General features: G+C 36.0%; 2 protein-coding genes across 4 annotated transcripts in view; both read right to left on the bottom strand.

The window, feature by feature from the left end:
* LOC134846552 (centrosomal protein of 41 kDa-like) overlaps nucleotides 1-18168 on the bottom strand; it is a 604453-nt gene that overhangs the window by 134823 nt on the left and 451462 nt on the right. The gene's annotated exons all lie outside the window — the stretch shown is intronic.
* LOC134845570 (serine/threonine-protein phosphatase 6 catalytic subunit-like) lies at nucleotides 11655-13618 on the bottom strand. Its single transcript, XM_063862517.1, has 3 exons — nucleotides 13154-13618; nucleotides 12564-12815; nucleotides 11655-12287 (listed from the first exon to the last, which is right to left on the bottom strand). The coding sequence occupies exons 1-3, from the start codon at nucleotides 13580-13582 to the stop codon at nucleotides 12036-12038; spliced, it is 933 nt and encodes a 310-aa protein (XP_063718587.1). The 5' UTR covers nucleotides 13583-13618; the 3' UTR covers nucleotides 11655-12035.

The following is an 18168-nucleotide window of genomic DNA, read 5'->3' as shown; positions in this document are numbered from 1 at the left end:
TGACCACACGGATAGAGAATGTTGTGGCGTCATAAACGCATGGTCGGAATCTGGACAAAGCGAAAACGACGATTACTCTTTACTAAATGTAACTACGATTTTTGATAACAATGGAAAAGAATTGAAGAAATTACTGAACATTGGACTCGGAAAAGAAAACCAAGTAATTTTAAACATTCAAGTGGATTCAGCTAGCCCGGTGAGCTTCCTCAAGAAAAACGTACTACACCAATTAAAGTTACGCGACCCTTACTTGAAAATTTATCCGGGGGATAAGACAACTAGAGACCTCTACTGTGGATTCACAGATAATGCCATAAACATCACTGGAAAGGTGAAGCTCCCGATATTTTCAAATGGTTGGTCAGACAACGACTGTCAATTCTTCCTAACCGAAGGACACGAGAGAAATATCTTAGGAAACGACAACCTTCCAAAAGTGGGGATAGAAGTCTCTCAGAAACACTTCCCACATTTCCAGACTAACAAACAGTGTAAGTCAATAAATTCCATCTCTCAAACAAACCAAGATAGGGAAATTCTAAATATATCAAAATCATTCAAAAATTTATTCCTTCGGATCGGAAAAATTAAAAATCAGATGAAAATCACCCATTTTCACGAACCCTTAAAACCAATACAACTAAAGGGAAGACGAGTTCCCCTTCACTTACTGGACGCTGTAAAGACAGAACTCAATAGACTAAAAGCAGAGGGACATATTAAAAAATTAGAAAATTGCGACGAAGACAGATTTATTAGCCCAATAGTCATTACTTGTAAAAAAAATCCATCAAGTTAGCCTTAGATTCCAAGTTCATAAACAAACAGATTTACAAGAACAAATATCAAATGCCAAACATTCACGAATTGGTAGACAATGTCGCGGCACAAATTACTAATGATTCCGTTGGAGAAGTGTGGTTTACTAACTTAGACTTAAAAAATGCGTACAGCCAATTAGCACTGGATAAATTTATTGGAGCAACCAATGTAACTTCAGTATCGTGGGCGGTGATATTACGGGTACCTACCAATTCTTAACTGGTTTTTACGGCCTAGGGGATCTGCCTAACGAATTTCAAAGAGTAATGGACTCTACGTTAGGTTCAATCCCATTTACTAACTGTTACTTAGACGACATTTTAATCTCTTCCAAAGGAACATTCTTAGACCACAAGAATATTGTGTTAAAAATTTTATCTACCCTCGACGAATATAACTTCGCTGTAAGATGGTCAAAATGTAAATTCTTTCAAAAAGAAACAGAATGGTTGGTATTCAAAATCCCTAAATCAGGAATTACCCCGTTATTCGACAAATCGAAAGCCATAAAAGATTTACCTATTCCGAAGAATTTGAAAAAACTACGATCATTTTTTGGTTCTACAAACCAATACATTAAATTCGTCCCAAATTTAGCATCCTTAGGAAGCCCACTCCGACCGCTCCTAAATAAAAAATCAATATTCCAATGGAATGACGACCATACCAAAGCTTTTGAAAAAATTAAAGAAGAAATCGTAAACCTAACGGAGAATACCCATTTCGACGTAAAACGCAAAACTAGAGTAAAAACTGACGCGTCACATAATGGACTCGGAGCTTCGCTCGAACAACTCCACGGGAACGATTGGAAAACAATCTCATTTGCTTCACGCTTTTTAAACCCACACGAGTCTAAATATTCTACGAACGAGCTCGAACTACTAGGGGTTGTATGGGCTGTCGAACATTATAAGAACTACCTTTACGGATCAGATTTCGAAGTATTTACCGATCACAAAGCTTTATTATCTGCCCTATCACCAAACCACGGAAACAAAACATACCACAGTAGACTAACAAGATGGGTAGACAGATTATTACCTTTTAATTTCACAATCAAACATATGGCAGGAAAAGACATGGGTTTCACTGACCTTATTTCTAGAATTCCATCCGGAAAAGCCCTTCCAATATCACATTACGACGAGGAATTCGTAGTAGCAAATATTAACAAGATTAATAAATCATTAAATTCGTCGGAGAAAATAAGAACTACCTGCTCAGCCATTGGTTCTAATCTGGAAAATTCCGATTACGCCTTATTACGTAATTACCTAATAGCAGCAGTACTAAAACTTATTAACTCGTCTTTTCCAATTTGTTCATTTAATCACAAAAGAACAGAATTTTGTACCTCAAATTGCATTCCAACGGATTATTCTAATACAAATACATTAATTATTTCCATTTCTAACTCCGCATTTCTTTATTTTTTAATCTTTAATCATAGTTTTATTAATTCACCTGTAGATAAAAAAAATTGTAGATACTGTTAATATGAATAATAAGAATATTGTAATTAATCCCACCATTTCCGGTATTTTTGTAGATTTAGATTTCCAGCTCTTACCAGATCATGCTAATCTCGTTAAAAAATACCGTGAAAATTTGAAGTTGCCGGTTCGACCCTTGGATTTAAATATTTTATTTAACGCCAAATTAGTAGCTCTCTTGACTGAAGACGATCCCATGTTAAGTCCAATTGTTAAAGCACTTCAAAATAAGGTGGAGAAGATTAATGCAGATTCTCCGTATTTCAAACATTTCACCCGCGACCTACACAAATCCGACGGATTACTCTACATTGACGGCAAACTCGTTATTCCATTTACTTTACGAAACGCGATGATGAAGACCCTTCACGAAACACATCCAGGTCAATTCGGAATGAAATATTTGGCCCAATACATCTGGTGGTCCCATATTAATAGACAAATTTACTTTCACGGAATAAATTGCTCAGAGTGTACATCGGCGGGTAAGAATTTGAAAACTGTTATTAATTTACACTTAAAAATTAGTGAACTTCCTCCATTATCGGAACCAAACGAAGAACTTAATTTAGATTTCGCTGGTCCTTTGGATTCTTATTGGGGGGCAAATAAATACATTTTACTTTGCATTGACAGATTTTCTAAATTTCCGTCGGCAAAAATTACATCGTCTACTTCTTCAAAAACAGTTATAGTATTTTTACAAGACTACATATTCTTACACGGAATACCTTTTTCTATAAGGGTAGATCATGCTACTTGCTTTACAAGCCAAGACTTTAAATTATTCTGCGATTCCAACAACATCAAAATAATCTTTTGTACAGTAGGCGACCATCGTTCCAACGGATTAGTCGAAAAATTAGTACACACTGTGAAAGTCAAACTACTGGCTATTTCAAAAGAACATCATAAATGTACACTGCAAAATGCCGTTTCAAAAATCATCTGGAATTTACGCTCTACCTATCAATCAAAAATTAAATGTTCACCCTTCGAGATTCACTATAACAGAAAACCAAATACTATTTGGAAACAATTAGCTTCTGGTAAACCCTCCTTTGGAATTTTAGACAAAGGGAAATCAATACTGTCTAAGGAACGAGCTAAGGATTGGAACGCGGATGATAGACTAGAGGACGGCTACAAGGACGATTTGATAGCCAAGAAGAACCAAAACTCGACTGAAAAAGGCTACAACACAGACTATGCTTCATCCTCGAAAATCACCTCCAATAGACTACCAATCAAAAGTCCATTCAAAGGTAAAATCCTTCGGAAATCTAACGGTAACATAAACCGAGACTGTTTCTATAAGGAACTAAGTAAAAGAATTATAAATTCATCCACTTCGACAGTAGAGTTATCCGACGGAAAAATAATACGAAAATCCGACATTGCGATTCCGATTTCTACCTCAAATAAAATCAGACCTTTTAAGGGAAACATTTCATTCCCGTATTTTCCTAATGCTAATGTTGAAGTAGGTCAGAAACAGGAAGGCCCAACACGGAAACCAAGATCAGAAAAGCCAACCAAAAAAATGACCAGACAGTTGGATCCGACCCCATCCGACAACTTAACTAGGACACGCATATCAGGGTCATCACACAAATCTACAAGAAGACAAACACGCCACTCAAAGAAGTCTTCAACTCCTCCAGGTTACCTTGCTTCGGATGAATCTATGCTAATTCCTTCGGATATTTCGGATACTAGCGAATGGGAATGGATAGCGGGCGGTTTCCCTTGTAGAGACGTAGCCAGAGAACGCTTTATTTCAGACTCAAATACACCTCACCTCTCAATCGAAAATAATTCTAATTCCGCTGTAACAAATCCTGAAATCAAATCTGAGATTTTAGAAAACGACATTGACCCTAACAGAGAACAACCTATGGACCAATCTTACGAGCGCCCAATAAGCATAATACCTGCTTGCCGAACACCTAGTACTGCGGAACAGAGAACCGTGAACCAGGGAGGGGACAAAGACACCATCGAACAACAGGACCTGCAAGACGAGTGTAATCCAACGGATAACAACTCAGTTACAGATTTCCCGGTGTACGAGATAAGCGACTCAACTGACGAGTGCACTGTACCTCCCAATCCTAGTATCATATCCGGTAAAATTCCTTCTACCATCCGCCGTTCTAGTAGAAATGTCGGCCCACCAAAATTTTATGGCAAACGTTATTTTATTGATGCCTTAGAGAACGTTCAAGAAGCCTCCGGTTCGGCGGCCGATCTTATCGTGATTGAAATTGAGGAATCACACGAGACCAACAACAAGACGACTCCGGCGGAGTTAATTGTCCTAGACTCAAGTCCAACATCTTCAGACCAAATGTCAACCTCATCAACTGACAAATCGCTGAGGATGGAATTAGAAAATTTTGGAGATCATTCTGATCTAGACAGCGAACTTTTTAATAACGAACTTGAAAACTTTCTAAATGATTATAAAACTTCGTAAACATTTTGCTTTACTCTAATTCTGTTATATTGGCATATCAAGGAGCACATATTACCCTATAAACCGGTGCTAATCTTCAGGTATCAAAATGTTCTTCAGTAAACTTGAGTACTCTATCAAAAATCCTTCGGATAAACCATCAGTAAAGGAAAACATCATCTGGTGCTCTTATAATTTCTCTAAGCCGACTTCCCTATAGTTTGTGTATCGCAAATCAATGATCCACCCATAAAACTTGGCGACAACTTCTTCGCATTCTAACTTCTTAACCCAGCCCTTATCCGTCGGAATCCGGATAATCATTTCTCACAGTTATAGTTGTTGAATTTAATCCCATAGAGGCGCTTCAGTTAGTGTCAGTTCCTTATTTACGGCGCTAAATTTTTTTCTTTTCCTCGTCCTTAAAGGGGGAGAAAGGAGTCAGACTTAGTTAGTCATTGTGCTTTATTTTATTCGTAATTTAAAATTTTTTTCCTGCTTAGGGGAATGTTGTGATTTACATCATGTTTTGCAATTACTGCAAAACACATTAGTTTAATTAACTGGTCACTCTGATATGACCTTCATTGGCCATTCTCTCCGGCGGAGAGAATGATCTCTCATTGTTTTAATGTTTTAACTTACCGACTAATTCATCTTAATTCCATATTCTTTTTAATAGTTTTAATTTAGAATTAGCTACAACAAAGTAACATTTTATCAGACTGATTTATCAATTTGGTACTTGAGAATTTGAACTTGCTTCGTGTTTTCTAACTAAAAAAGGTCTTTAATGTGTGTTTTTTGAAGTCCAAAATTATTGGCTCTTTAGAAGACCGCAAATCTTGAACGCAACCATGAGCTGGAGCTTACCTACAAAACTGAAGCGACAATATTTTGGGCAATGTTCAATTCCTTGTTAAGATCGTTAAATTTACTCTTACATGGATTTCTGTCTGTATTCATTATATAAGGCCAATCAGAAGTTCTTGAATAAAGAAGGCCCAATAGCCCAAACACTAGTTGTCTTCGGGGTTGCCCCCGTTGAGAGATGAAAACAATTATCGGCAGACAATGTTTCTACTACGTGTCATTTTTATATATCGTTTTTGGGCAGATGTATGTTGTAGAACGCATCTACAAGGACTGACATTTATTGAATTGCAAGATACTGGGTAAACTCAATTCTAAACAAGAAAAATTTGCCTTTTACGAACAAACTTCAGCTTTTTAACGAACAAATTTCAAACATCTAGACATTTAGTTTTAACCGCTAAGGTGTATTAATTTAAACCAACAATATCACTTGAGAATTTTTTGGACTGGCAAGTCATTTGAATTTTTGCCGCAACGTTAGGAAAGTTCCGAGAAAGCCAAGATCTTAAATTATGTTTTGTTCACCTAACTATTTTTCTGCTACCATTTTTTATTTGGAACTTTGATCTGAAAGTTTCAGAAAAAGTGTACAGAACCTATATCAAAAATGTAACGGAAGTGTTCCGGAAAAGTGAAAAAAATTTAACTTTAGTATTCAAGTAAGAATCAGCGCAATTACTTAAGGACCAAATTCTGTTTGAAAAAATCAAATTAACAAACTCTCTGAATTGAGAGAATTTATTACTTTGGGTTCAACCCGCGTTCAAAACTGGTGTAAGAAAACAATTCAACCAGCCTTCAACAAAAGTTATCTAAAAAATTTCCCTGATATAGAATCAAACTTACGGTAAATTGACTAGGAAACCAATGACGCTAAAATTTTCCAAAAAATTCATTGTTTGCATTTCGCCAAATTTTTTTGTCTTCAGCATTCTTTTTTTCGGCACTTTTGAACGCCCTCATCGCTGCATTTTAATATCGAAATCCACCAAAAAAGTACGAATAAAATGATTTCGATGTCAGAGTTGAACAAACTTTTAGTTTGGTAAAAAAAAGATGAACTGGATTTAACCTTTGTTTTATTCGATTCAGTTCAAGCAAAAAAGAAATAATTAGCGAAAATCCATAATTGGTCAAATTTCAAGTGGCATTTCAATAAAATGTATACAAAAATTTGAACTAAAATGTTATTTATAATAATTAAAGAGCAAAACCAAAAAAAAACTTTCAACTGCAAAGCGAAAAAAAACGTGAAATTTTTTTTTGTTTGTGCGACCATGGCCTCATCGAGCAAAGCGACTTACCACCGTTGGTGCTCTAGCCTTATATCTGAATATCAAAAACTATTCTCCGCAGCAAAATAAAATAGCTGTTTTTCCATTTAAAACAGAAAAAATGGGCTTGATGCGACCCAAGTCGCCTTAGTTTTATTGATTCTTTTTTCACTCTGAATGTAATTTTTGAGCTTTGATATTTTAAATTTTGGCGTTCCACTATCGTTGGAGAAACTGATTTATGATTTCATATCATTCAAACAATTTTGAAGTGGTTATAAACATGTCTCAAGTACCTATTGAGCTATATCCCCTACCCCCCCCCCCCCCCGCCACGCGAGAATTGGGTGGGGGGAAGGGGGGTGGTGATTGCTCAATTGATCCGGATTTTCTCGAGGGGTGAAGAGGACGAATTTTCAAAAACTTTTCGAAAGTTTTGTCGACCTTTTTTTAAGGTCGACCAAATTGATTTTCAGAGCTTCCCAAAGCACTAAAAAGACCCTGTTTTTGCCAAATTTTCTGCACCACAAGCAAAATTTTGAAAAAACAGGCCAAAAAGGCATTTTTTTGAACTTTTTGGAAAAGTTTGAACAAAATTGCGCTTTTTCGGCGCGCTTTCTCTTCTAAAAATTAGTATATATTGACGCCGAAGGCGCCTTTAGAAAATTTTTGTTTTCCGTCTTCAATATGGATATCTCAAAATAGTACAAAGGGGGACCCTTTGGGTCGGCAAGGGTTCGAAACCCTGAGAGAAGGGGCATCCGCCCCTCTACCTAAATCCGCCCCTGATAAAAATGTTTAGCGCTGCAAATAAAAAACTCATCTTTGTAAGTCTGAAAAAAACATGAGTCACAACAAGATTAACAAACTGCCGTGCAAATATTACGGGACGTCAACTTGGTTCGATAGACAATCCTTGGTGAAGATGACAACCAAGTACTCAGAGCTTCTCAAGATGAATATGGACTCCTTTTTGCCAAAAAGAACGCGAAACCTACCAAAAACTTCGGTTCTGACACTTAAGAAACAGGGGACAATGTTTTTGGAGAAGACATGGATTTGTCGCCATTTATAGGAATTAACGCTATAACTTTAAGAAAAAAAGGTTGGAATTGATAACGGCATTGACTACGTTTTATCCGTGCAACCGTTTTTTTTGTAACTGACTATCACTTCACTGACTATCACTTGATAACGATAGTCATTGATATATTTGCCTTCTTCTTCGTACTTTGTTGATTCAAAGGGCATGGCAAAAGAAAAGTGAAATTTGATCTTTTGAACAACGTTTTGTCTGGCAGAGTAATTTACAAAAAAGCTATCTTTGTATAGCATGTACAAGTTAGTGAAAATGAAAGAACTATATTATGAACAAAAGTTGTCAAACTGAATACATGTACTACTCATATATTTCTCAAAATTACCACCTATTGTAATATATCATCCTTTTGGTTTGTTTAACCTGCTTGAGAGTTTCTCCACGTGTGCAAAACTGGATAGATATAGCAATAGAGGCCCCACCCGTGACCAAATCACAATTTAAAACTCGGATGCCCAAAAAAAATTGCCCAGGTATCTAAAATTGTAGCGAGAAATTGCATACATTCCAAACAATCTCAAATAAAGCTCGTTAGGCGCGAACCTTTGCTTTACTCCTTGAAAGTAAATTCGACAGTAGGAATTTACTTGCTGAGAGCCTTTTTTGGTGAAATGTCAATCGTATCAACGTTCATTCAAAGCAAAATGAAAATTTGGTCCAACTTGTACCAGAAATATTCAACTCGGTGTCTGATTGGTAGGCTTCTGAGTAAAGGAACTGTTACACTAATTGCATTAGGAGGCCTAGGTGTGTTATTTTTGCTAAGCTCACTTTTAAGCTTTTAAGCTCACCTGCTGCATTACGGGAATTCTCAAAAACTTGTTGCGGAGTCCGTGACCAAATTTCTGCAATGGCGGCATGCGGTTTCAACACTACGATGTCACGGAATCAGCTATTTGCAATTTTACGACAAACAAATTGAGCGGAATATCCAATTGAAAGATGCCAAATGATAGAGAAAATTGCCAAAAAATTTCAACCCACAACTAAAAACATAATAATTGAAACTGATATAATAAAAAAAAAAGTTGAAAAAAAAAATCCAACAAAAAAAGAAACATCAGTTTTTACTATACTATTAAAAATCAGAAAACAACTCTTTTTATGAGAGAAACTACGGAATCTGTAACAGATTAGGCAAATTAAACACAGGCGAAGTTGCACTTCGCATACACAAGCAAAAATATGACAGATAATGCTACTGTGAAAAACTGAACGAGTAAAACTTTGAGTCTACATAATTTCTTAAGTAACCTACGCCAATTATGAGTCTACATAATTATTAGAAGACGCAAGCCACTCATGATGCATTAGCAGTACCAGTCAATTTGAAAGAACAAATTTACCAACTAACATGCCTGAATTTATAGAGCGGACGCATTTTAACTGGTATACGAAAAAGTTCCATTAAGACATCCGACACTTCCCAGGTTCGAACCCTCTTATTTTAATGCGGGTCTCCTTCCCTACCTCTATGCAGATTCTTGATACCTCGAAGCTAAAGTGCTATCCTAAGCATTGGCTGTATTTAATATCTGGTTACGAAACTTATGCACACACTGCAATAAGAGAACGGGTTCAAAATGAACACTTATATTTGAGACTTAGTTTAAAAAAAAAAGATAGTTTATACTATCACACAATCTTTGCTTGTGTAAAAATGCCAAACAACGAAATATGCCAAAAAAAATCAACGGGCAATCGAAAAAGTTTTGGTAGTAATTGGATCTGAAAAAATCGAGTTGCAATATTAAATTCATATAAATAAAAAATTTGCAGGTTAATAGTTTATTATTTAAAACCACCAAATAATTAAATACCAGAGAACAACTCTTACGAACGACACTATTCAAAGGCCGAAAAACCACGGAAACCGTATCTGCCGGATTCCGTGGATTTACATCTGCAATGATAAACATTTGGTCACCGATTCCGCAAAAACAGGCAGTTTTTAGTCACGGATTCCGCAATTTATAGGCTCTGATGTTTTATCCTTTGGTCACATAACCCGAAACTCAACGATACTGGAAAAGAATGAGCTCCTGTTACAGATTCCGTGAAACCAAATTTACATTTCTAGAACCACCGAAAACGCTGATTCAAAATTAAGCCACAGCATGAAGCTAGATAGCAGAAATATGACCACCATAGTCGCACTAACGTGCTACGAGCTTTTCCATGCCAACAGAGGTTAGTAGTATTCGTAAACAATAGAAGCAGTTATCGCCGCGAAGCGACGACGCGCGCTTAGCCCACCCATTATCCTAAACAAAGAACCTAAAAACAGTCTTTAAAGCTCTAATCTTCGGCCAACTGAATATGTCTGGCTCCAAAACGACAGATTTTTTAAATTTTGGTCCAAATCAGGGGCGGATCTAGGATTTTCTTGAGGGAGGGGCGGATTTTCAAAAAAATTCGAAAATTTTGATGACCTTTTTTTTTTGAGGTCGACCAAATTGATTTTTCGAGCTTTATTTTGGTTTTGCCCCTATTTTGGCAAAATTTTCTGCGCCGTAGGCAAATTTTTGAAAAAACAGGCCAAGAAAAGCCGTTTTTGGGCACTTTTTGGAAAATTTTGACAAAAACACGCGTTTTTTTTTGGCGCGCTACCACTCAAAGTTAGTATATATTGGCGCCAAAGGCGCCTTTAGAAAAATTTTAGGGTCGGTCGGGCAAAAATGGATTTCTGAAAAAGTATCAAAGGGGGGACCCTTTGGGTCGGCAGGGGGTCGAATCCCTGAGGGGGGGGGGGGGGGGGGGGCGTCCGATCCCCCCCCCCCCGCCCCCCCTAAATCCGCCTCTGGTCCAAATGGGTCTGCTTTTCTGTTTTGGTACTGATGTAAATTTTCATTCAAATCAATTTTACCCAGAACTACTTAACCGCTTGGTGATTGCTCCTGGATTATTCGGATACGCGAACGGATATTCTTGCACTAATCTGTGGTTAAAAACTGCTTGTTTTTAGTAAGACTATCAATACGCGAAACAATTATGAGTGGCGAAATATCCCCGCCTTAAAGTAGTTTTGAATTGAACTGATGCAAGCTAAATTGGCTCAAACTTTCGCGCATACTATTCGATATTTTCGCCCAAAATTAAAGTCTCTTCGAGTTTTAGTTACTAAAAACTATTTGAGACCATTGGAATGGCATTCGGAAAACTCAGTGCTTTGCTATATACCTGCAGTATTGTTTCATCTCTATTATCCAGAACAATGTCTTTCGTGGGTTTCAGGAAACCAAATTAGCTAAACTGAGCATGCAGCCAAATTCTTCTCAAGACACGACCACCCTGGTACTGTCAGACAATTTCTGCTCAAGCTTTTAGCCTTCAGCCGATAAGACAGACAAACAAGTCCGACGATTTAGTTCAAGCGCAAACTTTTTCAGTTATCAAATACCAGTTCCTCGTTTAATTCGAAATCTGGACCTTCGGATTGCTAGGCATGGTTGTTACTGCCAAGCTGAACATGCAACATAACGCCCAGAAATTCGATTGATTATGAACCAAACTATAAAATGCTTCTCAATTTTAGGCAAGTTGATTATATGGAGAAAAGTATGTTCTAAATTGGAGCTTTGCGCTCGTTATTAGTAAGCATAAAAATTACCATTCACTTCGACAACAATTCACTTAAAAACTTCACATCAGATGAAAACCGTCGATTGCTAACAAAAAGGCCATTTTATTTAAGCAATAAATTTACGAATCACAAAATATTTTGACTAACTGTAATTTCTGAACATTTTGTTTTTCGCTTTTCGTCCCCAAGTAGCTAATATAAAACAGTTTAAAATTAAAAATTGAGTCTTATAGAGGATTAATAATCATTAGCTTGCCTTACTTCTTGAAAAAATTTTCAGAGCGGCATAATTCGCCACGCATAGAACATTCGTAGTTTGCTTTCAGCATCATATTTAACCTTTTAGTTGAATTTTCATTTACTCTAAGATTAGCAGCTTAAATTCAGCATCAACTACATCTACATCCATCATATTAAATTGAACTTATAGAAAATAGGGCGACATGTTTCTGGGAGGAGTTTTGCGCTCGTTGTCTGGCACGGCGTTGAACAGTTTTGTGTTTTTGCTGGAGACGGAATTGATCTCCAGGATGGCTGCTATGTTCCCACACCTGTAGCAGTAGTTGGGGGCACTCCACACTGTGATTAGGGTGTCATCGAACATGTACTTGTAGCCTTCTTGGACCAGCTGATGGGCGCGACAGATGAGTTTGAGGTCGTTTATATGAATGAACTCCTGAATAATTAAAACTTTAATGGGACGAACCAAAGAGCACTGATGATAGAAAAGAAGCACTTTAAAATCACGCAATTAGATAGCTTTTTAAACTCAACTGAGAATAAAGCTGATTTTTATGTGAATGCACAATTTTGAAATTGAGTGAAAAATGATGTTAATTTGAGCTGTTCCTTTTTTATTAATCATTAATTATTTCGTCCGGCCGAAGTATAAGAAATCCATATAACTGTTCAACATCAGCACATGGACTTTATACAAGAAATGAACACTCACATCGACCACTTGTTTTCCGAACAGCCATCCGGCCCCTCTCGGGCTGATGTTCCAGGCCTTAGTTCCATAACCACTATCCAAGTCCTCCGGATCACTCCAGACGAGGTCGCAGAAGGCGCCCTTGTGAGGTATCTCCTGGTTGCGGTCTATGGTTCGAATCTGGTCCAGGGTGTTGATCTCTGGAGAAAGACCTCCGTGTACACAGAGGATCTGCCCGTCTATCAAAGCAGCAACTGTCATCAAGTCGAACACCTAGCAACACAACAAGTACTGAATCCATTACTCATTTCTCAAACGACAACTCAAATAAGAAAAAAAACTATTTCAGGACCACAAATTTCACCTATCAACGTTTTACGAAAGCTACCAAAAAATATAATATTTCAACTAGGTGTATGTTGAAAACACATCACTCGACCCTCCGAAATGGTGCAAATACCCAAATGAAGCAAATTCCTACAAATTTATTCGAGGCTAAAAATGAGTATACATGAGGTATTTCAATTGTTTATGGGTTATTTGAGTATTTATGTTACTTAATGTGAAACTATTTCTCTCGTGTGTCCACTTTTCCTATGAACTTGACAAACCTTGCAGCAATATCTCCACGCATTTGCATTTCCGTATTTAGATATACACTCATCGTAGAAACCATATACTTGTGTGATTTGCCTCGTCTCGTGGTTGCCTCGCAACAACACAATTCTGTCAGAATACTTCAACTTCAACAGAAGCAACCTTGTCAACGTCTCCAAACTGTAATAACCTCGGTCAACAAAATCGCCCAGAAATACATACTTCGTATCTGCAACTTGACCTCCCGTTCTGAAAAGCTCCTCGAGGTCATAAAACTGACCGTGAATGTCTCCACAAACTGTGACAGGTGTAGATACAAATTGCACGTTCGATTCTTCCAGAAATATCTCGCTCACTTTCTCACAGAGTTGCTTGAAGTCGTTTTCTGGAATGTATTTGCAGTCTTTGACCAGTTCGATCCATGTATCGACATCAAAGGACATTTTTGTTACCTGAAAATAAGTAGAGACGTTTCAACTTTATCTGAAAACATTAGAATGCTCGGAAACCTGCGCAGAAAAGCGTAGTCCTTAGTGCATAAATGTTCATACTGTTCTCAAAATGACCTCCAAAATACGTCCACGTTGAAGCGATTTCGGTTATTTAGGTATATTTCCATTATGTTTAAATTGTATGGATTATTTGGTTTTTTTTTCACCGAGCCACTGAAAACATTTCATGGGTCAAAGGTTCCAAAAATCCCAATCAAGAAATTCCAATTTCGAAACTTAAAATCAACACTGCTTAACTAATTTCACTGGTGTTTAGAGAATCGAAGATAAATAAGAAAACAACATTGCCAACAGACAAACTGAAAAATGTCAAAAAAATAGATAGAAAAAAATGACCCAAAACCAGAAAATTGGATCAATTTGTAAAGTTTGTATTTTAGTGACATTACCAACAGACAAACTGAAAAATGTCAAAAAAAATAGATAGAAAAAAAATAAAAATAACCCAAAAGCAGAAAATTGGATCAATTTGTATTCTAGTGAGATTTCAAAATAAAAATACATTCGTTTTTGAAACTTGAAGTCGTTTACAATTTTTCGCCCAGTCTCTTTTGTAATTGAAGAGCAAAGCTTGCCTACCTTTTAGCAAATAAACTTCAGCTGAACTCAAAAAAGTGCATATAAACATAATTGCATTAATATGTATCAATGCACTTGTGTTTTAAAAAAATCAACCCGACCTTTATTAAATTCATTGACACTTCCAAAAAAAGTCGAGCGGTTTCACGCTTCTACAAAGCCGGCGAAAATTTGAACTTTACAAAAAGTAGAGGTTTCACGCTTCAACTCACTTTTCAAGCGAAAAAAACGCAGTTCAATTATAGCTTAAATTTCAAAGTAGAAAAAAAGATAGCCAACAGACATTTGGGAGTCATGAACGGAAATAGCCTGAAAAAAAAACAGACTAATTTTTTTTAAAGAAATCAAATTTCGACTTTCAAAGAAAAAAGTATATGGCCTTCAAGCTCTCTGAATTTCAAAAATTTATGGTTGACAATTTTTGATAAAATAAGCCCCTTTGAGAAAACTAGATCAGTAACTATTTTTTTATTCAGCTGGGAAACCTGCAAATTAAAATCCACTATCGAAACTAGAAGTAGATAATGTTTTTTGTGATCTTTACACTTTTGCTGTTCGATAGTGGAGTTTGCCTTCATTTTAAAAAGGAAATTAACTTAACTAGCGAAAGATGTAATTAGAGCGTGAACAATTTGTCCTAAAAACAATAAAACAATCAGAAACACCTATATTAAAAATATTCACTACGTTAATGACTCTTAAATGATGAAAGTTTTTTGAATTTCAAAATTATTTTCTGATGGACTTTCTTTGAAAGCAAAAATAATTCAATTTGAAGAAACTGGATCAATAGTTTAAGTTTCGTTCCGCTGGGAAATCTGAAACAATGAAACACACTTTCAAAACTTGAAGTCGATCACGTTTTTCGTGGCCTTTATATTTTCGTAATTGGAGAGCGCAACTTAAGATACTTTTTGTAGCTGAAACTGAATTGAAATCAAATAGTGCATATATACTTAGAAGCATTTGTGTATTAATGCACTTCAGTAAAATATTAGAGCATTTTAAAACTTTTCTTGAAAAAAGGAAAAAACATCACGACCTATATAGGTGTCTGGACTACGTTCATTGACTCTCAATCAAAAGTCAAAACCCAAAAAAATCACAAGTGGCTTTAAAAAGTTTGAAACTTTTTCTGATGAACCTTCAGACTTTTACCACACTTCTCCTTGATGTATTTAAGAAGTTGCAGACTGTATTTTGTAAAGCTTCTTTCAATTGACAAAATTTTTTTATCGGTCCGCATGGAGCAAGGACAGGAGCTTTGACTTGAAAAATAATAACCACTAGACGTAAACTTGTTAAATTATTTCAACCTGATGAAAAACGATTATTTCAAACTTGCTTAAAATATTTTTTGATTTGTGGCGATTTATCAGGGGCTACAATCAAATTAATTTTTCGAGCAATTTCTGATCAAATTTCCGAAGATTCTGATCCAATTTCCTACGAAAATTAAACAGTGGAAAAACTGAAAAAAAAGACTGATGTGGCGATTTATCAGGGGCTACAATCAAACTAATTTTTCTAGCAAATTATGATCCAATTCCGAAGATTCTGATCCAATTTCCGACGAAAATTAAACAAAGGAAAAACTGAAAAAAAAATCATTAATTGAATTTCTTTTTTCTTTTTGGTTCAATGGATGGATCACTTTGACCATTTGAAAATTTCTGGAAAAAAATCCATTAAAATTGAGGAAATAGTTTTTCTTTTTTGAGCCTTATGTCAACGAAAACGTTCAACTTTGAAATTTTACTAAAAATATTGTCAAAAAGATTATTATTGCACTTTCCTTTTTATTTTTTGGATCTTTCTGGGTATCTTTTATAATATTATGGATTTTATTCCGACTTTATTCTACGCTAATTTATACAGACATTCAGTTTCTACATTGCTTTGATACCTTTTACTTGTTAGCACATGGTTTTCACTTCTTTCCAAAAGCGGTTCATAAAATTCTTGCCTCAATGTTGATGCTGGATCTCCATTTCAGCGTAGATAAGTTGTCTAAATTTCATTTTCTTCCACGCTAAATCATGAACCACAAATAACACAGAAAAAACAACATGAAAAATTGAACAAAAAACGAAAAAAAAAGTTGAAAAATCTAGGTGTACCAAAATTTGAATTTTCGTATGTCTCAATAGAAGTTACTTCTAGGCAAACATGCCAGATATTTGAATAGTAAATAAACAAAGGAACAGATCAAGCAATGAGGAAACAAAGCCGACAATCTTGAGCTGACATAAGTTGACCCGAAAAAGAAATCGATTTTTATAAGCTTATATTTTACGTTGACTAAGTTTAAAATCCCGCCTGAAACTACTATAAACAACACAAATTATATTTTACGTTGACTAAGTTTAAAATCCCGCCTGTAACTATTATAAACAACATATTCAGTTAAAACAATTAAAATTGCTTACAGCACAAAAAAAATCAGTGATTGGCAACTGAGACGACAATCTTTAAGCTGACACTAATTGAATAGGAAAAAAAATTCCCCGCAGAAACTAGAATGAACAACACTTGCACTTGCAACTGCAATTAAAGCTGCTTACAGCACAAGCAAAATCCGAGAGGCGCCAAATTAGACAAAACTTGAGCAGACACCAGTTGAAACTAAATAAGCATTTTATGAAAAAAGTTGAAATCATTCAAGTCCTCCCTGAACTAGAATGAACAACATTTGCACTAGCAAATGCAATCAAAACTGCTTGCATCTCAATCAAAATCCGAGATGTCGCAACTTAGCTACAATAAACTACACACTCACTTGCAACAACAATGGAAGTTGCTTACAGCACAAAAATCAGTTATGGGCAAATAAGACGACAATCTTAAAGCTGACACCAGTTGAACAGCAAAAATTACGAACTTTTCAAAAACCCTTCAAGTCCCCGCTGAAACTACAATGAACAACAATTACACTTGAAATTGCAATGAAAGTGGCGCACAGCACAAGGAAAAACCAAAATGCGACAACTAAGCCGAAAAAACTTGAGCAGACACCAAATGAGCCGAAACTAAAAGATGTTATGATGTTTTTTAATCTTTTGAGTCCCCTGAAACTAGATGAACAACACTTGCAACTGCAATAAAAGTTGCTTACAGCACAAGTAAAATCCTATTTCGGCAACTTAGACGACAAAACTTGAGCAGACACCAGTTGAAACTAGAAAAAAAACATTTTATGAAAAAAGTTAAAATCATTCAAGTCCTCCCTGAAACTGGAATGAAAATTTGCACTTGCAACTGCAATCAAAAATTATTACAGTACAAGTAAAATCCGAGATAATGCAACTTAGCCAACGAAATTTGAGCAGACAATCGAAAGTCGAACCCCAGACTTTAAAAAGCAAAGAAAACGGCGATACCAGCGACGGCTCTACTGCAAAGGCGACGACGCTACTAGAAGTGTGACGGCGGTACTGGACAGGCGACGGCGTTAGTGAAAAGGCGACGCCGTTACTGGAAGGTGTAAAAGAAGAGAAATAATGAATACAAGAATGTGTAAGAAAAAATTTAAGGAAAAGTCTAGTTCCCGATTACAACACACTTAATCTCGCAAGTGTAAGCATCGCAAAGTATCGAGGGATATGTCATATTAAAGTCCCTTTAGCCGTGATTCGAAGTACATTGAAAAAATACTGTGTCAAGAAAAGCCCGTTTGAAATTTTTGATTTTTGGTATAAATTCGAGCGAATAAGGTGAGCGAGCAGGCTCAAAATAGCTTACTCATACTCAATCAGCCGTTAAGCCGTGACAACTTAGTTTTAGCCGAGTAAAGTTAGTTTTTGGAGTTTTTTTTTGCTCCATTTTGGAAATCAGAAACTTAAAAAAATTTCAGCAAAAATGTTGAAATTTTTTTGAGGTTTTTTGTTTCGTTTTTCTATTCATTTTTTACAAAACCGCTGTTTTCCTTTATGCCTATT

This window comes from Symsagittifera roscoffensis, chromosome 5 (genome assembly GCF_963678635.1).
Source record: "Symsagittifera roscoffensis chromosome 5, txSymRosc1.1, whole genome shotgun sequence".
Taxonomy (NCBI): domain Eukaryota; kingdom Metazoa; phylum Xenacoelomorpha; order Acoela; family Convolutidae; genus Symsagittifera; species Symsagittifera roscoffensis.
Note: the sequence above shows the minus strand (reverse complement) of the source record. Positions and strands in the feature narration are given on the sequence as shown.

Bases quoted from the DNA above. Each gene is read 5' to 3' on its own strand.
- LOC134845570 (XM_063862517.1), bottom strand. From the start codon at position 13,582: ATGTCCTTTGATGTCGATACATGGATCGAACTGGTCAAAGACTGCAAA. The intron at 12,816-13,153 runs GTTTGTCAAGTT...TTGTGTTGCTAG, and splicing joins CGTGGAGATATTGCTGCAAG to GTGTTCGACTTGATGACAGT. The intron at 12,288-12,563 runs GTGAGTGTTCAT...TTAATTATTCAG, and splicing joins TCGGAAAACAAGTGGTCGAT to GAGTTCATTCATATAAACGA.